A 27,086-nucleotide genomic window follows, 5' to 3' on the forward strand; every position below is an offset into this window, starting at 1 on the left:
CACAGTCATCAGTGAGATGCCCTACTGTGTGCTTTATCCTAGAGCCTTTAAGCCCAAGGTGCACCAAATGGCATTGTGCCCAGCACAGTCGCCACCTAGTTTCTGCTTCTTGGCCGTCTTCCAGGGTCCCCCATGCCTCCCAGTACTCAATTTTCTGCTGACCCTCCACATTCAGCTCTCCACCCCAGCATTCCGTGTCAACAGGAAGTAACAGCCTCACCACACTGGGGACCCAAGGAGCCCCCCAGCACTTGGTCACTTACGAGAGCCAGAATTGAAAAAGGATTATGTATTGAATTGAAAATGAATTGGAAAAAATGTAGCCAGGTGTGGTGGTGCATGATCCCAAAACTTGGGAGTCTAAGACAGAAAGATCACAGGTTTGAGGCCAATGTGCAGTGACTTAGGAAAACCCTACTAATAAAAAATAAAAAGGGCTGAGGGTGTAGCTCGGAGGTGGAATGTGCCTGGCTTCAATCCCCAGTACCCCGCATATATGCAAAAAAAAGGATTATCATTTTTGCAAATACTCAGTGAGAACTCTTAGGGAAATCACCTTTTTTATTATATTGTATGTTTGCAATCTGCAGCATCAGTGGTTCATAAAGCCCACATATCTAAATTCCATTGTGTCTCCCCTGTCACAGACCCAGTTGCTGGGCAGGGCAAGGTTGGCGGAAGGCCTTCAGCATCTGCATTAATAAATTATGTCTTACTCCTTCTCACCTAGGCTCCCCGTTTCCCTCTTTCTTGTCGCTCTGCAGTTGTGGACATCTGCTTGGGACATTATAGCCTACTGGCATGCAAACCAGTGCTATCCCGGAGTTCTAATTTCAAGCAATAAAATTGCTTCGTGTTGACAATTTCCTGATGGATGAGCAGCATGGATGACAGGTATAAAGTTCAATGGGCGACTCGCCAGTTTCCTGAGTGCTTACCAAGTTCCATATCCCAGATTAACTCATGTGAACAGTAGGAGGAACCCTGCCTGGGGTCCAGAAGCAGCCTCAGCATGGTGTTGGCCAAGTAGGGCCTTGGTTTCCTGTTTTGAAAATGGAAATGGTAATGCTCAGCCTTTGGGGCTCTTGTGAAGGGTACGCTGGCATTTCCTGGGACGGGGCCTGAACGAGGCAGGTGCTCAATCGGCAGCCCTCCTTTCCCAGGACTCAACAAGAACCCTGCTAGACCTCAGGGGGTGAGGATAGAAACTGGCAATTTTGAGCCACCGAGAGGACTTCGAGGACATCGAGTCCCACTGTCTCCTACCTCTCCTATTCTGTTTTCATTTCGGAATCTTCCAGGTGGATCTGCCTAGACAAGGGTGTCCCTCAGATATGCCAGTTTACACTCCCACCTGGATCATATAATATCTTTACTAGGGATTGAACCTAAAGGGGTTCTACCTCTGAACTGCACCTCTAGCCAAGGTCTCACTCAGTGACTGAGAGTCTCCCTAAGTTGCTGAGGTTGTCCTTGAACCTGTGATCCTCCTGTCTCAGCCTCCCAAGTACTGGCATTACTAGCGTGTACCACTATGCCTGACTAATTTAATATCTTCTGAGCAAAAGCAACTATTTCAGTGGCCAAAGGCCCAAAGGAAAGGTGGGCCTTTAAACCAAGTGTCTAAACTTTAAACCCAGTGTCTAGAGTACAGACAATGAGAAAGTTGGGTGGTCTCAGTACTGGTGGGACTTCTGCTTCTCCCTTACCCAGACCTTAGGCAAGGGTACAGGTCTTGTTGGGAAACCAGCCAAATCTGATTCATGCATGGATTTTTCTAGGTTCATTTATGCCAAGCCAGAGTTACAATCTGCTGCCCCAACTCCCACGAATCACCCCAGCACTTCAGAAAGGATACAAATCTCTTCCAAGTGTCTGAAAAATAAAATAACTTCTTAACAGCAAAAGTATGCTATTTAAAAATAGAAGGTCCCTGATGCAACTCAGACCTAAATGAAAACAGAAAGCACTCTGGTGCAGGATGGGGCCTAGAGCCAGACTCTCCAGGGAGAGGTTGGAGTGGTCTTGCTCACAAATAGTACAGGGTTATAGTCTGCAACTTGAAATGTCATGCCAAATAAAATCACGGGGGTTCCTGAAAAGTGGTTGGGGCAACTTCCTAGCTTTAGGGAGTAAATCCTTTTGCAACAGGAATGAAAAAGAAATAAACATATGTTAGTTAGCACCCCACCATCTCCCTACGTATCACATCACCTATAACAGCTCAGCTCACCTACAGCCAAGATCTGAGTAAAAGAGGGTCCACCAGGGGAAATGAAAGAGGCCAGGGGCCCAGGGGTGGTTAGAGTTCGCCCATGTCTGGATAGCAGCTACTGTGCTGAGTCACCCCTTAGACAGAGCAATTCAGAGCACAGCCATTGAGCCCATGACAGGCTCAATGACAGGTAGGGATCCAGGAATCATGGAGCTAGAAGGTGAGGTCCAGGCAGTGAAGACTGTCTCAACCAGCATTCTCAGTGCTGTGACCCCCACTCCCCAATGACCACAACTCAGAGGAAGAAAGATTAATCTGCTCACAGTTGTGGAGATTTCAGAGGGTTTAGTCCATGTTAGGTTCAGTAAAGTCTGTGGCACTCAGGGCATAGTGACAGCAGGGCTCTAATCTCACATCATGGACGCCAGAAGCAAAGACACAGCAAGGGGTGAGGGCAAGGGGCATATATATAGTCCCCAAGACCATACCTTCCTCACCCATCAAGCCCCACCTCCAACCTGGCTGCCTTATCAACCACGCAGGTCTGGGGGACATTCTAAGTCCAAACTATAATCCAAGGACCACTGGAAAGAAGTAGGGTGTTTGCCAGCTGAAGTTCTCCTTTATACCCAGGACCCTGGCCCAACTCTGGACTGAAGCAGAGAGACACCCTGATTCTCATTCTCACTCAGGACCTCTTCCCCCCCACCCTCCCATCTCCCATCTTGAATGACCCCCACAGTCATTCACTTTCTTAATCAACATTCCCCTGAGTATAACTGACGGTCACTTCAGCGGCACGTCCTGGTACTTGGATTTCCCTTCCCTATTCAGGTCCTTCCTCTACTCGTGGCTCTGAGAAAAGTCAAGATGAATGGAAAGCCCCATGAACCTTCGAAGGACTAAGGAGGGTGCGGAGCAGCGGTACTTGGGAAGCCATCTGCTTACGGAGTATGTGAGTGGAACATGGATGTGAACAGGTGCCTGTGGGGTTGGCTGGCTGTGAAGGACAGACTCCCGCACCCCTCCCCTGTCACTCACCTTCCTGCTTTGGCTGGGATGTGGGTGTTGGGCCTGGTCTCCCTCTGTGGGGATGGCCACCCAAACAGGCTCTAGCCAGGAGCTGACACTGCCCGCCCAAATCAATCACACCTACTATCTGAGACGAGCTGCTTGCATTTCCAGAGCGTAGCCCTGCTCACCGGCTATCATGTCTACTCAACAACTCTTGTGAAGTGGCCAGAGGGAAGAGGCTGGGCTCCATCATTCTCACTGGGCAGGCGATGAAACTGAGCCTCAGCCTGATAGGGCGACTCTCCAAGATTATCCAGCTGATAAATACACGCTAGTAAGTTCTCTTAACTCGCACGACAGCCTCTTGAACATATGCATACCTTCAATTCTAGGACCAAGGAGGGATCAGATGCTAGGGAACCCTTGCACACTTGTCCACCAGGACAGAGAAATGAGCATCCTCCTCCTCTAACCCTCAGTGTGGCTCAGCCCCGCCGCTCTGGCCAGGGGCCTGAGAACCAGGAGCTGGGAGCGACGGAGCGTCTGGACCTTTTAAGGGCTAAAATAGTGATGCTCTCTCTAGAACATTCTGTGGATTTTGTCGTATCGAGGAGAGCGAATCCCGGGGCCACAGAAAGAGAAGTGGACAGTCTGAGGCCTTCTAACTTTATTTCTAAACTTTATTTTTTACTTGTAAAACCAGGCTGCCAGCCACAGTTTATAGATCCGACTTTTTAATTGCTATATTAAAATATAATTCAATTCATTACTGTTGGGGGCCCCTTCAAATCTGCTCCAGGTAAGAGCCCCACCTGCTCACCCGTGTCCTGGTCTGTCCCTCTTCTTATGCACAAACTGAAATGCTGGTCTAATGGGAAGGAATGCTGCGGTGGGGAGGGGAGCAGTGGGCCTGGGGCTCATCTGGACCTGCTCTCCAGGGTGAGGCTGGAATTCCTGAGCCTCCCGGCCACGAAGTCTCATGTCAGGTTACTACAGCCACCCTAGCACACATGACTGAATATCGACAACAGACTCTTGGAGTCCTGGCCCTGTAAGTCTTTGGGAGTAAACAAGACAGACCTACATGCCAAAAATATATAGACCAGTCAAGGTAGTGGTAGAAAGAGAAAATACTGGGGGATCAGACTTCCAAAAGAAGGTCTGGGTCTGTTTAAAATGAAGAGAAACCGGTGTGGTGGCGCACGCTTGTAATCCCAGCATTCTGGAGGCTAAGACAGGAAGATCGTGGCTCTCAGCCAGCCTCAACCACTTAGTAAGGCCCTTTGCAACTCAGTGAGACCCTGTTTTAAAAATAAAGAATAAAAAATTAGGGCTGGGGTGTATCGTAAAGGTAGAATGCCCCTGGGTCTCATCCCCAGTACTGCAAAAAAATAATAATAAATAAATGAAGAGAGAGCCAAGCGCAGCGGTGCACACCTGTAATCACAGTACTCCGGAGGCTGAGACGGTAGGATCCAAGGTTCGAGGTCAGCCTCAGCAACAGAGTGAGACTCAGCAACCTAGAGGGATCCTGTTTCAAAACCCAAAAATAGCCGGGCGTGGTGGCGCACGCTTGTAATCCCCGCGCTTGGGAGGCAGAGACAGGAGGATCGCGCAGGTTCGAAGCCAGGCACACGCACTGGCTTAGGAGACCCTGTTTCCAAATAAAAAAATGTAAAAATAGGTCTGGGAGTATAGCCTGGAGGTAGAAGGGCTTCCAGGAACCCCAGTACCACCAAAAATAATAATAATAATAATAATAATAACAACAACCAGGGCTGGGGGTGTAGTTCTGAGACAGGATGCCCCTGGGTCCAAACTCCAGTACCACAAAATAAAATAAAATAAAATAAAATAAAAGGAAAAGAGACACTCAGGAGAAATAACAATACAACGGCTACCCCAAGCTTTGAGCATGGCATCTCATTTATCTTTCGCAACAGTCCTACGGGATCAGCACCGCCATGTCCACTGCACGGGTGAATTTACGGACGCGGTAACTGGGAGGTGAGGTGGCGTGTCCAAGCTCAGCGGTAGAATTCAAATCCGGTTCTCTCTGATTCCAACTCTGCCCTAAACTGCGTCTGAAGGAAAAGCCCCGTTCTCTTGGTCCAGAAAGCAATTTAGGAAAATCTCAGAGGAGGAGAACGAAGACAAGGTGCCAAGGACGCGGACGGTGACCCCATCACTTACCTTTGACAGCTACTTAACCCTCCGTATCTCTATTTCCACACCCCCTCCGCCGTACGCTGATGAAGACGCAGGACACAGTAATACGTTGCTGAGTCTGAGTGGTGGGCGACGGGCGTTCATTGCTCTGTGCTATTGACTTTTTCCATACTTTTGGAAATATTCATGATAAATTTGGAAATGACAAAATGTCCCCAGGTCAAAACTGATATATGACCCCATCAAAAAAAAAGGACCCTGGCATCAAAATAGCTGAATAAAAATAGCTACATCAAACAGCTGCACCAGCCCTCTCTTAGCATTGTGAAAATATAAATTGGTTCAGCCTTTTTTTTTTTTTTTTGGAGGGAAGCTTGCAACATCCATCAAACTTTTTACATACAAACCACTTTTTTTCCTTAAACTTTTTATTTATTTATTTTTAAACAAATTTTTTATTGAACGTAAATGATATACATTTAAACTATATTGGTGCCCTCTCCCCCCGCCCCCATTTTCCCTTCCCCTCTCCCGCCAATGGTTGTTCAGGTTAACCATGTCATATTCATAATTTTGCACATATTCAGATGTAGACCCTCATTAATCAAGATTAGCCTTCCTCCTCTCCTATCTTTCCGTTCAAACTTTGCTGATATTTCTTCTAATATGCCCAAACTAGAAAACTTTTTTTTATTTTCAAATAATAATCAGTCACATAGGAAAATGGCTTGAACAGGGCAGAGACCTTCCAAGTATTTTTATTTTCTTATCCCAGTTCACCGATGTTTTAGACCTTGCCATGTTTGTTCTTGTACCCTCTCCTCCTTCTATGCCTTTTATGGTAAAACAGGATAGGATGTAGTATGATACTGCACTAGACACATATATGTTTGCAACATACATAATTCATGGCATTACACACACACACATTTGCTTGTTTGTTTCTTCTATTCCATGATCCTTGTGGGTGCGGACCGCATGCATGATACAGCCTTGGCTGATAAACTTTTCAATATTCATTTCCTAAGATATTCTCTCCTTTGGTCACAATACAATTATCAAATTTGGGGGCTTTAAACATTTTGTTATGATTCCTTCATCAAATGAGATCCTCTCCCTTAATTTGGGAAGCCTGTATTCCAATTTTATCAATTGGCCAAATGAATGTGTTCTATGCTCCTTTTTCCCCCCCCGGGAACAGTATTTAGTAAAAGATTGTGTGTCGTGTTTACTTGGCATGTCTTTTTAGTCTCCTTTAATCTGGAACAGTTCTTCTAAAAAATAAAGTGTTCAAACTGGGTTTGCTGAATTGTTTAAAGCAGTCATTTCCCTGATGCAGGAGCAGCTGGCCTGAGACCCCTGACCTGGTTGGCTCCAGATCTCCGTACTTCTAAAGAGCTCCCGTGAGCCAGAAATGGTGGCTCAGGCTTGTAATCACAACACTTGGGAGGCTGAGACAGGAGGATTGCAGGTTCTGGCCAGCCTCAGCTACTTAGTGAGGCCTTCCGCCACTTAGCAAGACCCTGTTTCAAAATAAAGAATAAAAAAAGGGCTGGCTCACGGGTCGAATGTCCATGGGTTTCATCCCCAGCACTGCAAAAAAATAAAAGAAAAAAAATAAAGGGCTCCCATGAGCAGCCCATCACCTGGCTTTCCAGGACCCACTGAGCAGAGAGTATAAAGAAGTCCATGAAAAGCTGGTCCAGACCCTTGCAGGAGGCACCTTGCTTTCCTCTGGGCAAAGCCTTGCTGGCTCTGGCCGCCTGGCCCTGGGACTCAGGATGAGATGAGGAGACTAAGCCTTCCCTCCCAGGACCAGCTCCTGGGCAGCAAGCAGCCAGGGGGACTGAGATAGGAGGCACACATGCTACTGAGGCTGGCTGCTCTGCCAGTCCCCTACTCCACGTTCCAGGGCAGCCCGCAGAGAAGGGAATCCCTATGCTCTGTGTCCTCTATCAGCACAAGCCAGGGCTACTTCCTTCAAGAGCTGCCCCATCCTCCAAGACATCATCTTGGTTACCTAGCCCGCTCTAGTGTCTCTGTCCTCTGACCTCCGACAGCGCCGAGTGCCTGGCTGTACCCCGAGTGCTCACTGGAAGGCCACTGCTATTTTTTTTCACTGAAGTTCAAGGCCCACGCTACCCACTGGCTTCCCCTACCAGAAATCCCTTCAGTGACGTTCCTTGTCTAACCCATCTCTTCTCTCTCCCACCCAGAGCAATGTGTATCCATCTTTCTCTTCAAATAGACCTTCAAGGGTTCCTATATTACCATTTCTTTACATTTATTTATTTATTTATTTATTTATTTATTTATTCATTGTGGTACTAGGGATGGAACCCAGGGCATTCTACCTCCAAGCAACACTCCCAGCCCTATTTTTTACTCTTTATTTTGAAACAGGGTCTCACTGAGTTGCAAAGGGCCTCACTAAATAGCTGAGGCTGGCCGCGAACCATGATCCTCCTGTCTCAGCCTCCCGAATGCTGGGATGACAAGCATGCGCCACCACGCCCAGGGCTACTGTTGCTTTTATGTGAAACAAATCCCTGGTTTTACTGTCCCGGTGGCATCAGGTGCCAGCCTCTGACTGAGGGATCCTGGGCAGTGCGCCAGAGACCCAGTCCAGCTACCCCTTACCAAATGGCTACTCTGTTCCAGGTCCTCGAAAAGTCTGGGACAGCAGGGGAGCCTGCCCATCTCAGAGCCAAAAGCGATAGCGGTCCCAGCCACCTGTCCACTTGCTGGCTCAGGCAGCAGTCCTGTGGCGAGCCCTGGATGACGCCTCCACAGGGCTCCACATCCCTGGCCTGTTACCTCCTCTGTGTTGCAAATTGCAGTAGTCTTGAGCAAAGCACCTACATTATTCTAGGGGTTGGAAAGCTGGTGGGATCCCCTGTCTTCTAAAGCCCAGAAATGAAACGAGAGCATTCTCCATGGCTTGAACCAAACCAGAAATCCTGCAAAGAGCTCAGATGTCAGAGCAACCAGAAGAAAGAGGGCAAGCGGGCAAGAGGGCACCCCACACCCCCTGAGAAGGGCCCAGCTCTCTAAGTCCCAGTGGGCTTCCTATACAGTTTCAGACCACCCTTCATGGCGCGTCTTGTGAAAAAGACACACAGCTTTCTCCATTAAAAAGAAAGATTACTTGCATCAAGAATGCCCTGGAGGATAATGTCTTGGCGATTTCGAGCTGCTTTTTGCTGCCGCCACTATGGAGGGCACAGCAGCTCCTGCAATGAATACCCGTCTTTCGTGTCCAATAGTGTGACATGGAAAGAGCTGGAAACCGAAGAGGATGCCTGAGAATAGACCATAGATCGGGCAGCACAATCCCAGGTGATCTGAATTAGGATCTGGCCATCCCGGCACTCAAGACCACCTTCCAAGGGCCTGACTCCTATCTGCGCACGAGTGGCTTCCCCGGGAAGTGATGACGATCTTTGTTCAGAAGACACGGCCCATCCCAAACCCAGGAATCAGACCCAGGAGGTACTAGTTTATGTTTTTCTCAGCACATCAAGGCAACCCAAAATGACAGGCGGTAGGGAGGGAGAAGCGCTCTGCTACCTCCAAACAGTCATACAAACAGTTGAAAATGGGCCCCTAACAGACAATTGAACAACAACAAAAAATGGGCAAAAGATCTGAACATCTATTCCATCAAGGAATATACAAGAATAGGTGATAAACATATGAAGAAAACATCAGTAGTCATTAGAGGAATGAGAATAAAAACCAACAATAAGGTGCCATCGTACACCCACCAGAATGACTAAATTAAAAAGACCGATAATAGCAATTGTGAGTGAGGCCGGAGAGCCACTGGAGGTTGGACACGCCACAGGTGGGAACGCAAAATGATACAGCTACTTTGGAAAACACGTTGGCAGACTCTTAGAAAGTTAAACTTACACTTGCCATATTATCCAGCATTTCACTTTTAGGTATTGACCTGAGAGAAATGAACACCTTATTTTTTTTTTATTTCAGGTCCACATAAAAATGTGTTCTAAAACGTTTACTTCATGAGTCGGGTGCGGTGGTGCACGCTTGTAATCCCAGTACTTGAGAGGTTAAGACAGGAGGATCCGGGTTTGTGGGTAAACTCAGCTACTCAGTGAGTCCCTCTGAAAATTAGTGAGACCCTGTCTCAAGATAAAGAATAAAAATAGGGCTGAGGGTGTAGCTTGAACATAGAATGACCCAGAGTTCAATCCTCAGTACCAAAAAAAATAGTTCACCCCAGTTTTATTCATGATAAATGAATAAAACCTAGAAACTACAAAAGCAAATGTCTAGCCAATGTTGAGTAGATAAAACAACTGTGACCTTATCTCTGCAGCGGAGTACTACTCAGCAATAAAAAGAGCTGAGCTGCCGCCGGGCTTACTGCATTTAGATCCTGCGTCACAGGCGGGATGAAACCTGGTCCTAGGCAGAGAGGGAAAGCACACGCATCTTGGGTTTTACAATGGAGTGTGGCCTGCCAAAGACCTCGGTACCCAAGCCGTTCTCCAGACCTCAGTACCCAAATGTTCTCCGAACATTTCACCGTACAGGGCCATAGGCGGAAAAAAAATGTCTAAATGGCTCCTAGCTGGGCGAACAATTAAAATAAGGTTGAGACTTTGAATTTCATTATGGTGCATAATTAATTTGCACCAATTAAAAGAACTTTAAAAAAATATGTTTATTTAGATACAAGAACCCCATACCATAGCCCAAGCTCCTAGGCCCAAGGGTAGAATTCCCACCTGGGATTTTCCTATGCGGTGGGTCACTGTTGTTGACATGGTTAGATGGGGACCAGCTAGGAGTGTGGAGAGAACCACCATGCATGACCTGACCTGTGGTCTTCCTTCACAGACATCCTTTCATGTGAAAGCCTCTGCCCCCACCTCTCTCTCTCGCAGCACTGGGGATGGAACCCAGGAGCATTCTACCTCCAAATGACACCCCCAGCCCTATTTATTTATTTTAAAACAGGGTCTCACTGAGTTAGTTGCAAAGGGCCTCACTAAGTAGCTGAGGCGGTCCACGAACCGCGATCCTCCCGTCTCAGCCTCCCAAATGCTGGGATTACAAGCGTGTGCCACCACGCCCGGCAAACTGACAGGAGGAGCCAGGCTGGCAGCACCATGCTAAGCAATAGGCCAGACGTGCAAAAGATGGTGACAATCAGAGCCGAACACCCAGGTCTAGCGAGGAGGCGGGTAAAAATCCAGGACTGATCTTTCCTCCCGGTGCCGGTTTTCTGTCCCTTTCAGAAGCCCGTGGACCACACAGAGCACGTTCGCAGTTTCCAGAGGGTGTTAAGTAATGAAGACAACTTCTGGATGAGAAGAAATTAAGCTCTGTAGCTGAGTCCCCCCCCCCTCCAGCTTTGTCAAGCTCAGCCGAGCTGGGGCCTCCTTGGGAACACTCGCTTTGTGACAATACTATAATTGTTCTTTCAGTCTTTCCCAGATATTTCATAACAACGCCAAGTGGCAGCGGTGAAGGTCGGCCCCGTGTAGAGTGAGCTCTTATTGTCCTTTGCCAAAGAGCATCTCCACTTGCCGGGCTGTCCCATGCCAGGGGGCCCTGGTGGTGGCGGCCCGGTGCTGTTACCTAAACCTCACCACATACTGGCACGGAATATTCTCACTTGCTCAAGGGCCCAGTGCCATTGTCCGTCCACATCATCCGCAGACACACACTCTTCTCCTGTGCCACCCAAGCACGCCTTCAAGCCCATGGAAGGGCAGAACGGCAACTCTCTGGACCAGGGAACCAGGTCATAGATACCTCGGGCCACATTCGCTGGGACAATTACTCTAGTTAGGTGAAAAGTGGAGTTTCCGAGGCCTTCAGATACAGAGAGTCGGTACCTTATGCCAAACACTTTCTCCAAGTGTATTCTGAAAGCTCTCCCTAGCTGAAATGGGAGTCTCTCTCAGTGGGATGTGTGGTAGGCCCATGGAGCCAGGGCTAGCACGAGGCGGTACCCAGAGCCCTCGCCTCTTCTTGGCATGTCCCAGCTGCCCACCTGACCTTTGGGGGGAGCGGTTCACCCCTTGATCCTCAGCTGCCAGGTCTATATAATGGGTTTAACCCGCTGCCTCTCCTAAGACAGGACTCTCCTTCAATACGAGAAGACACATATTAGAAGAGAGATTTCAGAAACCACTGGATTATCTGGGGCCGTCTCAGTGCATGGGCCGCCCAGAAGTCTGTGTGCTCAGATAAGGCCAGGAGTGACGGCGTCCTCATTCACAGCCCAGGGCGAGTGATGCTCTGGGTAATTGAGCTTCCTGTCGGAGCAGGGCTCCCCTTGGTAACTTAGGCACCTTAAAAAAGGGGGATGTAGCCTGAACCTGTCAGTGTCAGGCAGCAGCTGGGTACCTAATCCTGAGGGCATGATAGTTGCTAAGGAACTATTGAGATGCAAATGAATTGGCAAATACTAAGCAGCAAGATATCAGAAAAGGGTGGGAAGGGGATGCTCTGAACAAGTTAGTCAGGTGAGTGAAAGGAAAATTACTTTCTCCTGACTGGGAAAAGAAAACCACAGGTTTTCATGCAGAGCAGCGGCAGCATGCCACTGTGCTAAAGGAAGGAAGGAAGGAAGGAAGGAAGGAAGGAAGGAAGGAAGGAAGGAAGGAAGGAAGGAAGGAAGGGTTCTTTTTCTGCTTGGCTAGGAGTAAAGTTGGAACCACGAGCAGGGAACTTGGAAAAGCAAATAATCCTCTGATAGAATCTAAGTCAATTTCAGATGCCTCTCTCAATTGAGAAAGAGACATCTAAGGTCTGAAGGAAATAGTCTGCAAAAGACGTTTAAGATCTGCCGTCTTACACAAGGCTCAAAACCTGAGGGAAAGGAAGGTACATAGAAACCGATGCATAAATATTCCACTGATGCAAAAAATGGAAATTCTAAGTAGACTCTGCCATGATTGACAGCGGTGGGAAGCAGAGGAGTGAGTCACCTCCTGGTGCACGTGGGTTGTCTTCTCACTCCCTCTTACTCTCTGCTGATGCGAGGTCAGGTGAAGACGCTCAGGTGTCTCTCCTGGAGCCCAGAGGGTCACAGTAAGACGTGGTGGCTCCCGGCCCACTGTTTCATCTGGGCCCACAGTGGCAGCCCTGCTCCTTCAGAGATGAGCTGAGATGCCCCGGTCTTCAAATCACTTTGGTTTCAGGCAAAAGTCAATGCTATCTTGGTAGCCATCACTCTGAGTTGGATCGTGATGCCCAGGAATACTGGGAACATCCTTATCAAGAAAGAAGCTGCTTGCCCAGCAATTCTGGTTCCCTTGCTAAGTTCTTACTTCTCCATCACGTTCTTTTCCCCTGGCTTCTCCCACACCTTCAACCTGGACCACCACAGTCAGAGCCGCCATGTTCTTTCTTATACAAATTCTCTCTCGCCCTGTGCTCTACAACTCTTAGCCCAGGGACGCTGGATGAGTATGTGAAGAGCTGCCTGTCCAGCACTAGTCTCTGTTTCTTCAGGTAGCAGCACCCTGATATTCTTGCAAAGAAGTAACTTTCCCCAATCCCACACCAGGCAGCTCGGGTGGGTCTGAGTTCCTCTTTCCACCACCCATCAATTCTAGGGATGAGGGTCACGTGACCCAAGCCTGGCCAATGAGTGCCTTCCTGTGGGCAGAACTTCATTGGCTCTCTCCAGGCTCAGGACCCAAGGGAGGCCAAGGGATAAAACTGGTAGGGTTTCTGCTGAAGTTTCCTGAGGAAGGATGTCCAAGGTTGCCCCGGCCACAGGACTGTCTCAGAAGAGAGCCTGCCCAAGGGCGAAGTCAACATCAGTGACCGGGCTCATTAGTATCCACTTGTTCCTGCAGGTTCATTCTCCACATTTTCTTTCTCTCTTTTGTGCCTCAGAAGAGAAGACTGACCTCCCTCGACTAGACTTCTGCTCACTGCCTTTCTGTGAAGCTCATGCCATGGGCGATCCTGGCAGGAGATGGGTGTGTGGAGGAGAAAAAGCTCAAGGAAAGCAGTCCCTTTTCCCCAGCTACCCTGTGCGTAGCCTAGGCAGCATCAGACCCCTCTATCTACGTCAGGTCACTGCTGGGGAGCCCTTCTCCCACGCTACAATTCTTGGGGTGCCCTAGCTTCCCAGACCCTGGCGGCATCCCCAAACTACCTGGCTTTCTTAACCCTCTTCGGACTCTGCAAAGAGCTTCTTAGTTAAACTCTCTTCAGTCAACCCTCTGAGAGTACCCTCTGTATTCTGCCAGGACCTTGGCTGGTCTAGACACAGAGCTAAGGAATAAACAATAAAAAAGTAGCCTGGTTTATATATCTGCCTTTAGAATAGTACTACACTGTTTCAATTATTGTAGCTTTATATGGTTTGAAATCAGAAAATATATATCTTCTAGCTTTGTTCTTTTTCAAGATCGTTTTGGGTATCTAGAGTCCATATTCCATATTAGGATAGATTTTTTGTGAAAAATAAATAAATAAATGTATGATAATTTCACCTAAAAAAAAGAGAAAAAATATTCTCTGGTAAGAAAGAAAGCAAAAAGAAATATTGAAATGTTATCTTTAAGTCATCAAAAGCTTGGTATCAGACAAATGAAACTGTTATGTGAGATTATCATTTTTAATTTTGGATAAATTGCTATAATACTAGATGTCAACCACTAAGCCAAGCATGGGAGGGAGGGATGGGGAGAGAATGGGGTGGGGATCGGGTGGGGGCTGACTGGGCGATGTGTGCATGTATGTCTACAAAAGTTTGTATCCCACTATGATGTATGAATACAGTGCACCAATAAAAAATAAAATAAAATAAAATAAATAAAAAAATAAAATAAAAGTAGCCTGAAATCCAGAGGCAGCAGCGCTGCCCCCAGATAGAATCTTAACTCCAGTTCCAAGCTGTCTAGAAGTAACGCATGTCAGTCATCATCCCCTCCTCTTTGTTTCCCTCCAGCTCGCGCTGAACATCTGTCACTGTAACCAGGAGATACGGCTGATGGAAAAACCTTTGATAGCCCCGGCCGCCACCTTCCTGAGAGAGGGAACACAAATGGCTAGCAGTCTTGGCTTCTTGTTCCTACCCATCTTAAGCCTATCTGACAATATTCTACCCCTTCTCCAAGGAACCACACACACACACACACACCACACACACACACACACACACACACCTTCTCCAAGTCCTCCCTGTTAGAAGCACAACTCCCTCAACCCAGCATGGTGGTACACACCTGCAATCTCAGTACTTGGGAGGCCGAGACAGGAAGATCGCAGGTTCTAGGCCAGCCTCCACAACTTAGCAAGACCCTTTTTCAAAAATTAAAAATAAAATAGGTATAAGGGTATAGTTCCATGGCTGAACACCCCTGAATTCAATCCTCAGTAACAAAAATAAATTTTAAAAAATAGGAGTCTGATCCCCTGGTTTGTTTCTCCTGGTGGCCGGCACGTAACCATTGCACCACATCTCTCACACACACCCGTAAGTCCAATTACAGTGTGTGGGTTGTGGTGTTTCCCACACCAGTCTGTTCATTGGAGTTCCTTGAAAGAGAGGCTGTCTGCTTTATCTCTGTGTTCTCAGTTTCAAATACAACATTTCTCACGTACATGTGCAATAAAGTGTTTAGAGTTAGTACTCACACTCACAGAACTGGTAGCTCCGGGCTAAACAGACGTCTGCCCCTCAGCTCCCCTCCCCCTTTGCCTGGTAGATGGCAGAGTCTCAGCCCTCACCTGACACCGGAAGCCGGGGCTGCGCCACTACACACGGTAGCCTCTTTCATCTTGGTCCAGCTCAACTGGGAAGGATTGCATGATAAAGCTAAAGTCTACCTCCCATGCAGAGTAAACCTGAGCCCACCCATCCTTCAAGCCGACTCAGAAAGACAGAGCTCTTCCCTAGCCCCAAATTAAGTTGTCTAAGCCTGTGCCCAGCACCCCTGGTCACAGCAACTGTCTCTCACTTTATAGCTCTGTCCTGAAATGACCCACTGTTCATCTTCTTAATGACTGTCGCCCCCAAAGCAAGAGGAAGTGCTGGAACACGTCCTGCTGTGTACACACCACCTGGCACACAGTGGAAGTTGGGAGGTTTTCCTTAAATGCTGAATGAAAGCAAGGCTATGTGTCTCCCTTCCAGACTCCCCCACATCCCTTTTTAGTTTTTGCTGAACCATTTTTCTTCTACTATTTCTCCTAAATATTTCAGTTACAAATGACAGCCCACCAGACCAACCCCAAACGTAGCAGGTTTCAACCACGATATTGATTTCGTTCATGAATCTGCAGTTGGGGTAGATCTTGGAGAGCTTGGTTTCCCCACTCAGAGAAAGCAGGGGCAATCAAAGGTTGGCGTGGCAAGCATCCAATGACTCCCTCGCTGTCTGTGAGCGGGGACTGTGCCTGGGACATCTCTCTGTCCTCTCCCTGTCCCCTGGGTTTCTTTTTCTTTCTTTCTTTCTTTCTTTCTTTCTTTCTTCCTTCCTTCCTTTCTTTTTTTTTCTTTTTTTTTCTTTTTTTTTTTTGGTGGTGGTACTGGGGTTTCTGGAAGCCCTTCTACCTCCAGGCTATACTCCCAGACCTATTTTATACTTTTTTTTTTTTTAATTTGGAAACAGGGTCTCTTAAGCCAGCGCAGCTGGCTTCGAACCTGCACGATCCTCTCCTGTTTCCGCCTCCCAAGTGCAGGGATTACAAGCGTGCGCCACCACGCCCGGCTGTCCCCTGGGTTTCTTTAGGATATGAAGGACTCATAGCTGGGTCACAAAGGCGTGCATGCCAGGAGGGAGAGATCCAGGTAAGAGCTTCACCACGCTGTATGATCTCACCTCCGAAGTTACACAGCCTCATTTCTGCAGTATTCTACTCCTGACCATTATAGTGAGTCAGAAGGGGAACATATTCAAGGAGAGAGCAATTAGGCTCCACATTTTGATGGAAAGATGACCCAAAAAATGTGCTTTAAACCATGACATAGGATACGGTCTGGCTTTTAAGTTTTCTGTTGTTCTTTTTTTTTTTCTCTCTCTCTCTTTTTATTCTCTAAGGCCATGTACCCTTACTGACACCTGCCCTGTGCTGAGTATACCACCTGAAAAAGAATTACACACACACACACACACACACACACACACACACACACACACACACCCTGCAAGGCTCACAGAGCTGTGAGCTACCCAGAGAAGCACACAGCTGCAGACCAGGGTAGAATAGAAATATTTCACAAGGGGAAGTAGAGGCAGCCGTGACGGAGACCATTGATCCAGCGTGGGGTGCAGGAGGAAGCCTTCCAGGAGGAGGTGCTAACTGTGGGTGAATTCTGAGGAATAAATCAGGGCAGCCCCAGCAGAGCCAGCGGGCATATCCCCAGAGGCACTTGGCACAGAAGGGACAGGTGGCCTCTGTCGGGATGAAAAAGTACTGGATGCCCAAGGCGTGTACAGCTGCGTAGCGTGGGTGCCTGTGGACACCTGTGTGTGCAGGTGTGCCTGTGCGACGCTGAGGAAATCCGTGCTGCTGGACAGAAGGAGGTGAGGAAAAGAGGGGTCAGAGAGAGAAGGGTCTTGCATGGGTGCTGAAGCCAGCCAGTGATTCACACATGTGGTGACCAGGTAACAGCACGTATCGTGGTACCATCTCACAGCCCAAGTATGTTCTGAGCACCAGCCCTGCACTCTTTCGAAACTCAACAGGCTTTCTGATGAGACCAACACCCCATGCCTTACCCTGAAGCTTATGGCCTGTGCACCACGACCCCAGAGCGTTTGCATGCATTGCCAAAGGAGCAGAGAGCACGAATGGGTGGGCTTCCCAGGCCCCTGACAATGGGCCTTTAGCGTGCACAGCTCAGGAGGGACCAGCAGGAGCTCATGTAAAGCCACCTGGAATGAGGCCCCTTCCCGGTCCCCCCAGCTCACCTCCCAGCCCAGCCTCAGCGTCAATGAGAAAGGCAAGGGCAAAGGTCCTATGTTGATGTGCTGGAAAAATAGCGGGAGGAAAACAACAGAACAATTAACTGCAGGCCCAGCTGCCTCTCACAGATAAGGCATTTTGTCGACTACCACTGTCAATGAAGCTGCCGCAATTATTCCCGGTCCTCCTGCCTGGCCCCATCCACAGCCACGGCCCCACGGGGAACTGGCCACAGGCCAGGGAGGCTAGGATGCTACAGGCTTCTCTCCTCCCATCTGCCCACATCCTCCCCCACACTCAGGCCTGAAGCTCAGACCCTACATCATCCTCTGAATGGCGTGGGGTCAGCATCTGGCTGGGCTCAAGGAACATCAGGACCCCAGGCGGCAGCAAGCTGGACGGGGAAGAGGTTGCCGAGGTGCCACGCCTGCCACTGGCCTGTCCTCTGGAAGCTGAGAGTATGGGGAAAGGTCCCCGGGGAAATCTGCACAGTGCCCGATCCCCACAGCTCCCCATCACCAGGATCCAAGCACAGATGCCACATTGCAATCATCCAAGCAACAGGACCCACCAAAGATGCCCCCAAACACAAACAATAAAACCCACAGCAGGGGCTCAGGAGAGAGGCAATGAACCACTGGAAAATGCATGCCTTGCAGGACAAAGGTTTTCCTCCAGCTGCAGACCAGGTGGGGCAGCTCTGCAGAGCAGAAGAGGGGCCTGGCAACCGGCCTCGAGTGTGCACACCAGAGGGGAAGAAACTATCTGGTACCTTGGACGGCAGCTAGCAGGTCAGAGAGTAAAGAGCTTGTGCTAAATCAACTGCTCCCTGATTCAATTCACAAATAAATAACCTTACACGGAAATGGTGCTGAGCTGGGTGGAGAGGCCCAGGGAGTTGGACAGACTTGGGTCTGAATGTCAACTTTTGAGCCAGTTAACCTCTCACCAAAGCCTCAGCTTCCTCTCCTGTCCAATGGGAAAAAGAAGGCTCAGATGCCAAGGGTGTGGGGATCAATGCACATGTCAAAAGTTTGATGGGAGCCGGGCGTGGTGGCACACGCTTGTAATCCCAGCATTTGAGAGGCCGAGACAGGAGGATCGCGGTTCTCACACACAGCCTCAGCTACTTAGCGAGGCCCTTTGCAACTCGGTGAGACCCTGTTTCAAAATAAAGAATAAAAAAGGGGCTGGGGGGTGTAGCTCAAAGGTAGAATGCTCCTGGGTTCCATCCCCAGTACTACGAAAAAAAAATTTTTGTTTGATGGGTGGATGGGAGCTCTGTCTAGTCCTGCCTGTAGTGCGGACAGACTGCAGGGGTCCTGGAAAGTCTCTCCCCTCCTCTAAACCTCCTCTCCAGTTCTGCTTCCAACATGTGGAGAAAATTGCAGACAAGCGTGACCCCTTGCAGGCTCCCTTAAGCCTCAGCGACCCCAGAATCAGCCCAGAGACCTTTCTAAGGAGTAGACCTCCGGAAGCCAATGCAGAATGCATCCCGGGCGCTCCCCTCGCTTGCTTCCTCCCTCTTGACCACCTGCCTCTGTCCATTCTCTGTTCATTATCACCTCCGCTGGGGGATGGAGAAGCAGTGCAAGGAGGTTAAATTCAAATCGGTCATTTTGTTACTTGCTGCCAGGAAGCAGGAGGGGAGAGATGAGAGACATAGGGCCTCAGGTGCCATCTGCGAGCAGAAATGAGTCCCGGTAATTCTCAGGAAACCACCTCTGTGCTTTCCCATTGGCCCAGTTCTGCTACAAAGAACTCTGGGGGAACCGTCTATGAGCGGCCTCCTTAAGCAGCTGATAATGGCGTTGTCTGCAGGTGCTGGGATTTCACCCGACCTGGAGAAGTATCTGTGCTGGCAATAGAGAGAGGGGAGACAGGGGCTTGCCGTCACCCCTCATCCCTCACCCCTCCTCTGGGTTAGCAAGTGTGCGGTCCTGAAGCTAAGACCGCCAACAGGGTCAATACAGTGTAATACACTGTACTGCCAAGCTCTCTACACGCCCTCCCACAGGTAACACTCCATGCTGGGTGGAAAGCAATAAACAGACGGCATTTCATAAATATGCCATCTTGGCTGCGGATCCAGGTCCCAGAACCTGGACCACCACAGCCTAATAAAATGCACCCATTCCCCAGGCTGTGAAAACGAGACCTTCTGCTTCACAGAGTGAGAAGCAAACTGATCAGGTAGTTGCACTAAGAAGCACCTGGCAAATGGCTGCACACGGTGCCCTGTGGTGACTCTGGCCCAGTGCCGCCTGCACCTTCTCCCTCCACAGGCCAGGGCCTGCCAGTGGCCAATGGAGGTCCCCAGAGTCTTCATTGGTCTTCCTCCTAGAGGGCAATAAGGCTGATCTCAGAGGCCTGGATATTTGGCCCTGAGCTGCCAACCTGTGAGGATCCATACCCAGTCTTTGTCTGTAGCTGTCAATCCCCTGCCTCTGCGATGCTTCGACCCTAGGGTGCACCTCTGCAGCTACATAATGCCCCCCTCCACGGCCCGATTCAACAATAAGAAAACAGAGCTACAGGGTGGGGGGCCAAGGTGAATCTGGCTGCCTCCTGAGCCTTAGATCATACGAACAGTGGTCTCCTATCAGCACAGAAGAATCTACCCACGCCTTTCAGTTCTCCCTGAAAGACAAGCTGTCACCTTTCTAACCCCAGAGGAGTGATCCGCAGAAGCCAACAAGGTGGTTCTGAGATGTCAGGCATCCTTGATGGGCGCGCATGGCCCCGAACACGCTGTGTCCCTCCTTAAAGTGTGGTCAAACACTCTGCCCCAGGGGCCCAGCCTCCAGCTGCAGTTGAAATGGAACCTGCAGAAGGAGCTAAGGAATTTCGCATGCAAAATTTTTCTTTTAAATATGAAATTCCTCCCAAGGCATTACTCTATTATGATAGTAATTTCCTCAGAAGGGCAGACATCCAATGCTCTGTGTCCCTACCACCTTTGGAGACGGAGAAATCTAATAGAAATATTCAGGTTGCTTAAGTGGCTAGTGCAGAAAAGGGAGAAATAAAGAGAGCTCTTCCAAGGAGGGCAGACTCCTGGAATCCAGGCAGCGGGCTGCGCTCTGCATAATCAGGGGAGGGCAGGCCAGGGTCCTGCGCGGCTCCTCTGCTGCCCTCGGCGGGCACAGCACTCCCAGGCCATCTCTTTGGGGACACCTGGCTGCTCATCCCTTCTTCTTGGGGAAGATTGGCCAGGGTGTGGAGAAGGACGAGGATGCCAGCCCTTCTACTGGATTCCTGATGGAAAGCCGTGCTGCAGGGATGGTCTCCAGCTCTACGTCTATGTTTTCAATGAGTGGGGACAGGGTTAGGAGGTAGCGACAAGGGAGTTGCAAGGAAATCGGTGCTCGATCTTAAGCGTTAGGACTTTCAATCATCCCTTCTCACATAACCATGGAAACCTAGAGTCTTCAGTGGTCCACAAAGTACTCAGTGGCCAATGGCTGAGGCACACCAGCGCTCTCTCTATGGGTGGATCTAGGCAGCTCTGAACTTTCCTTCCTGCAAAGCCTACAAAGGAGGCCTGGCTAATGGCACAGACTTAGAGTCTGACTGCCTGGGTTCAAATCCAGGCCCAGCCACTGCCTGGCCATGTGAGCTTATCAAATTCCTTAACTGTGGTGTCTCTCCGTCTTCTCATCTGAAAAGTGGGAGAGCGCTTGAGAATTATAATACCTGATACGGCTGTTGTAAGGATTAAGTGAACTAATGTATCTAGAGCTGCTAGAACAGGTATCGGCAGCAATTTCCAAGTCTGCTGGTGCCAGGCCGCCTGCATCTGAATTATCAGGAACCCTTGTTTAAACTACAGATGCCCAAGCCCTTCAGAGTCAGTAAGTACTGGACCTACTGGGATTTCTCGTTGCAATTAATTCTAAATTCTGCTTTAGAATTATTCTCCTGGGCATGCTTTCCAGGAAGCACCTACATCAGGTACTCCTACAAGGCCTATCAAACGTGCAAATTTCCAGAGTCAGTCCAGACCAGATGAACTTTTAGGGTTGGGACTCAAGTCTGAGAACCCTTGTCTACGAGGATATTGATAATCCCCTCTTTCAGCTTTTGAAACCGTCTCTACTCCTCTGCCCATCCTGGAGAAACCCTGTGTCCCTGAGTCTTAGTGCTACTAAGAACTCTTAGACATGAGCTGTAAATGATTTTTAAGTTAAATATCTATGTATCTTTCATTTTAGTAGCGTCTGTCTTTTTTTAACCTAGTACAGAGTACTTCCTCCTAATGGATATTATTTGTCCCAAATCCTAAAGCTGCAGTAAGAGGGCATTACTACTCACTATAGAGGGTGGGTCAAGGCCAGTGGACCAGGTGATGCCCCCCAATCGACAGAGCTGGGAGATGGAAAGCTAGGTGGGGCACCCACCCTGGCTTCATGATCTTGTGGTCTGCCTTTACCCCCAGGTACAGACTTAGAGTCTGACTGCCTGGGTTCAAATCCAGGCCCAACCTTATGGTCTGGAAACTCCTTCCACTGGTCCAACCTCATAAAATTCACTCAAGCAACTAGGTAGTTTCCAGAAAATCAGGGCCCACGGGCTAAATCCAGAGGAAGGAGCCCTAGTGCCATCCTGTAGTCCCTGGCACCATCCTTCTTTGGTCCAATTTGTTTTTTCAAACGTGATTAATAGAATTAAATAAGGAGCCCCGCCATGCCTCTGCCTCCTGGCTTTTCCCAAAGCACATCTTGGTCATTAGGATCCATCCTTTGGAAGGTCCAGAGCTTTGGGTTTAAAGCAGGTTGACAAAAGATGGGAAAGGCTAGAGGATCCTACGTGGCCTGTAGACCCTCCCCACCCTTGGGCACATCACCAGCTGCTGGTAGCTCTGCTCCACCAACCCAGAACCTTTGGGCCAGGCTGCTAGGACATTGCAGTCATTTCTGTTGCCAGGACTTTGGGCCCTACTTCATCAGCATACCACTAGCGGCTTGACAGAGGCCCTCCCCAGACGCTGAGTAACAGCCACCTTCCCACAATGCACAGAAAATAAGATCAGCTGACGAATAGAATTTTCTCAAATTTATTTTTATTTCCCAAACTTTTGTCATGGCGGCAGTGGTAGTGATGGAGTTTGACCTCAGAGCCTTAAGCCTGCTAGACAAGTGTTCTACCACTGAGCTACAACCCAGCCCGATTTCCAAGACATTTTAAAAAATCTCTGGCACCTGCTACTGCTCATGGGCCAAGCACGCTCGTGGATGCCCATAACAGATGTACACGTAGCAAACAATAACAAAAAAAAAAAAAAAGAAAAAAGAAACAGCCAATCGCTGCCCAGCCTGGTGGCCTACCATAGACACATGGGCTGAGCCAGGGGGGGTTCCACCACAGACCTGTAATGGAGACTTGACAATATCCACAATAAGTATAGGGGCATTCAGTGCCCTAGCTTTTCAGATGGAACATAACCCAAAGTAGGGTGGTACCTCAGTCAGGTAGTCATGCAACAACAATGAGAATCTATTCCATAACAAGCCCTGAGAAGTCGACCACCCCAAGATGTGTGGACATTGGAAGGTACACAGCCCAGCACTTCACTCTAGGCCACACCTAAGAGCAGGTCTCCTGGGGGGTTCTGGTCAGCCATTCTTAGACATGGAGGCCACCTGCAGGTGTACCCGTGGGCACAGTGGGTAGGGCTGGCTGGGAGGATACTGTGAGCAGTTAGCAATTTCAGTACTTGGTCCAGGTCTGGGAGTGTTGTGTGCGCTGCAAACCCAGCACAAGAATAACTTGGGAGATGCTCCAGATGCTATCCCTTGGAAACAAGCCAAGGAGCAGCTCAGAGAAGTAGGAGCTTGCCTTCGCTCCCCGGACAACCAGCAGTCCCTTCTCAATAAGCTCTCGGAGGGGGCACAAAAAGAAAGCAGCTTGAAGAAGCAACTGGCTTCTTCAAGAAGAGGCCTGGCTTTTGGTCCAGAAAGCCAAGCATGTCGGCATCTCTGCCTCTCGTTGCTCCCAGTCTTGCTCCCCTTCTGCAAATATGCTCAAAAAGCCCTGAGAAGCCTTTCCCCCTGAAGGGCCTACTGTCTTTCTTCCCAAGGAACAAATGGAGAAGGGTAGGGGGGGAAAGGAGGGGACAGGAGCTGGCTTTCAGCCTGGGTTTCTCATGCCCAACCGCAGCCAACCAGCTTTCTGTCTGATGATCTGCAGATTACAGCTCCTCCACCCCAGCCCCTCTGGACAAGCTTCAGCCCCTGCACTGGGTAGTAAGACCCTGGCTGGCCTGACCCTTCCTCCCTTCTTTCTGCCTTCTATCCAGACATGGGTCGCATCAGACCCTGCCGTCTTCTGACTCCATCTCCCCACCTAGCCCATGACGGCCCTGTTCCTTTGTCCCTGCCTGAGCCAGAGTTGGGGACCTTCCTGGCCTAAGAGCTATTTGCCCTCATGGCAAGATCCTACTGAACCACCCCCCTCCCCAGGAACCTCAGAAGAGAGTGTTTAGACACAGGAATGGCAGAACCCAGGGAGAGGCACCACCACCCCCTACACACACACACACACACACACACACACACACACACTCACACACACACAGCAGAGTTTAGGAGGGGCCTGCTACTGCGGAGGCAGCGCATTGATTCACTTTTCTGATAATTATTTCTCACTTATCACAAACCAAATGACGCTGGCCCCAACCCAGCCAAGCAGGCGGGAAGGCGGCTCCAGCCTGCGGTTCATTCGAGGAAGGGAACTGCTTGAATGGTGTGTACTATCCCTGTGCGCTGAGCAGGGATGGAGGGGCTGTTTTAATATTCTGCTGAATGTGGTATTTCTTTTAACCCTTGCCAGAGAGCGTTTCAGCTCATAGAATAAGGCTCCTTCCTGCCAGGACACTGTTAAAGTCCCCCCCCCAACAGACACACACACACACACACACACACACACACACACACACACACACTGGACAGAGAGAAGAGCTAGCTAGCTCCAAAGTGGGAGACCTTGGGAGCGCCCACATCCTGATACCCCAGCACCTTGGAGCAGCTCCAGCCGGGCGGACCAGCTAGCTAGCCAAAAAAGGGGGTCTAGAGAGAAAGCCGAGAACCCACTGCGCGCTGCCTGGTTCTCACACATCTACTCTCCAAACTATTTCGCTGGCATCTGCCTTCCTCCTTCATCCATGGAGACCCAATCCAAAACCAGGCTCCCTGGACATATTATACCCATCTTTTTTCTCCAAGACCCAGTCGCTGGCCCTCCGCGGGCGCAAGGAGCGGCGGGACGACGCCCCAGCGCTAGAGTCTAGTCTCGCGTGGCGGGTGGCTGATGCTTTCAGCGGGGCTTTGTTGCGGGGTTTGTGGGATACACCGCCCCTTGATTTCCTTTCTGTTCCAACTGCTTCCGCACGTGTCTCCCAGTAAGTCAAACCCCAAGCATCCCTTCGCTGGGGTACCACCAGGCTCCTAATGGCCCCAGTCCCCGGCACATTCCAAAAACCAAACCCCCTGCCCACAAAGCCCAGCAGCCTGAAAGGGCAGCGGGAGGAGGAAGGGAGAGAAAAAGCCGTGGTCAGAAACGCCAGCGAGAGCTTTCCAGCCCGGATCGCTGCGCGGGGGCGCCGGGACCAGCAGGAACGCGGGATGGGGTGGTCTCTGCCGAAAAGGCTGGGGCTCCGCGGCTCCAGCTTCGCGTCCAGGAGCACAGCGTTATCCCGAAAGGTCGGGGGACGCTGAATCACAAGCGTTTGGGGGCAGTTTGGGGAGAGCATCCCCAGTTGGGAACGCGGCGCCCGCCGGAGCGCACGGAGCTGCGAGCATCCCTTCCCGGGCGGAGTCCCTTGGCAGAGTCCACCCGGCGCCGGAGCCCTGCAGGGGAGGCTGTGAGCCGGCTCCGGGCGCTTCGCCCCGCGAGCTGCTGCCTTCCCTCCCGGGCAATTCCAACTCCGCGCTCCCGCGGAGCTGCGTTGTCTAGAGGTGCCTCGGGCCGCCTCTCCGCTGGGAAAAATGGGGGCGGAGAGGGGGCGGGAGCCGGGCAGGGATTTCCCACGGGGATGCGCGGGCGCCACGGAGCGTCTGGGCTCCCCTGTGCGCCCCGCGCGGGGTCCGCGGAGCGTGGGTTTGCAGCCACCAGCCGGAGTCACAGTCCAGGCTGCGCTTAGAAGGGACAGTGTGGCCGCTCCTGGGCTCCCAGCCTCCGGGTCCCCTCTCTCGGACCGAAGGGAGGCTGGGTGCGTTGGGGTAGGACCAACACTCGCCCCAGTCCAACCCTGTTCCAGAGTAGAAGCAAGCGGTGTACACCTAGACCCGACTGACCCTGGATAAGGGCAGCTCCGCAGGTCCCCGGACCTCCAGAGGCTTCCCCGAGGATTCGGCCAATGAACTCGGGCCCTCTCCTTCCGCGGCCACTGGCGGGATACCCGGGCAGAGCTCCTCCAGCCCCGGCGCCTAGCGCTTGCCTGCCCGCCCAGCCCAGACTCCAGGAGTCTTGGGCGGCAAGCTAGAGAAAGGCGGCGCGCAGCGGCTCCTAAGCGCATCCACGCCCGGGATAGGACTGATGCCCGGACTCCAGGCGCTCAGGCCCCGGGTCCCCTTCCTCCCCGACGCCCAGCTCCGCCCGGACCAAGGCGCCGGCACCGCAATGCAGCGGGATCCGCGCTCTCCCGGCCCGGCCCGCGATGCCGGGAACCGTGGCTGTCAGGGGGCCCGGAGATGCGGGAGCCGGGAGACTCCTGGAGCGAGCCGCAGGTGCCGCCCCAGCCCCTCGCCCGCCCCTGGCCGAGGCTCCTGGACCAGCCTTGCCCTCGGGCTCAGGGATGCTGGCAAGGCGAAGCATCCCCGAAGCGCCGCAGCCGGCAGCCAACTTGCTCCGCGAAGGGTACGTTACCTTCCATCGCGGCCACTGCGGACGCCAGGAGGAGCCGCAGCAGCAGGCAGTCCAGGGCCATCGCCGGCCAAGCCCGAGCCGCGGCGGCCGCCGGCGGGTGGCTTCTCCGTGTCCTTTCTCGCTCTCGCCGGGACCGGACTCCCCGGAGCGCGGCGTGGGCGTGGACGCGAGTGTGCGCGCGTGGGGCGGTGCGGGCGCGCGTGGGTGTGGGTGTGCATGTGTGTGTGTGTGTTTATGGGAGAGGTGGGTGTGTGAGGAGAGCGAGCCCCGGAGAGCGCGCGAGAGCCTGCGTGCGTCCCGGTGTCACATTGCGAGCCACAGCGGAGGAGCCTACGAGAGAGAGAGAGGGACGGAGCCGGCCAGACTGACGCGGGAGGGAGCGGGATCCCCCACCATCAGCTCTCTCCCCACCCCTAACACCTCCTGTCCAATCAAGGAATCAAACCTGCAAAATTCTCCCATCCAATCAGGCGCGAGCACTTCCTTACACTAGCATTGTTAGTTTAAGAAAAACTTTTGCTTGCAAAGCTGTACGGGAGGGCTCCGAGGCGCTAGGAGGGGTCCGGGCTCCCCCTGGTGGCGCTCTTGGGGAACCGCATGGGCCCGCCGCCCCCCAGCTGGGGACCGGGAGGCCCCGCAAAGGAGGGGGCTGAGTTCCCTTCCCCTTATGGCCCACCCAGGACTGGAATGAGCTTTACATAACCAAATCTGTCTTCTTTTATCTACTCAGCAACAAGGCCCCCCCACCCCCGACTCTCCTATAAGTGCAACTCTAGGGCCCACGCTTGCGCCTCCTCCTCCAGTGCTAACCCTTCCAGTTCAGCAGTTATTTGCCAGTAAGTTGTGTTTACTGTTTATCTGTCCTTATTAAAGAAGGGTCTCTATTTTTGTCTATTTTGTTTACTGCAGA

At 51.0% G+C, this 27,086-nt stretch overlaps 1 protein-coding gene across 2 annotated transcripts in view; it reads right to left on the bottom strand.

The window, feature by feature from the left end:
• EPHB1 (EPH receptor B1) overlaps positions 1–26,237 on the bottom strand; it is a gene marked incomplete at both ends in the record, with an annotated part of 441,334 nt that extends 415,097 nt beyond the window's left edge. For both annotated transcript variants that reach the window (XM_080696677.1, XM_080696676.1), the window contains one exon: positions 26,177–26,237. In XM_080696677.1, the coding sequence (XP_080552803.1) occupies positions 26,177–26,237 (61 nt within the window). The remainder of the gene's footprint in view (positions 1–26,176) is intronic.
• Positions 26,238–27,086: the final 849 nt, after the last annotated feature.

Source organism: Muscardinus avellanarius, assembly GCF_963383645.1.
Source record: "Muscardinus avellanarius genome assembly, chromosome: 5".
Lineage (NCBI taxonomy): Eukaryota > Metazoa > Chordata > Mammalia > Rodentia > Gliridae > Muscardinus > Muscardinus avellanarius.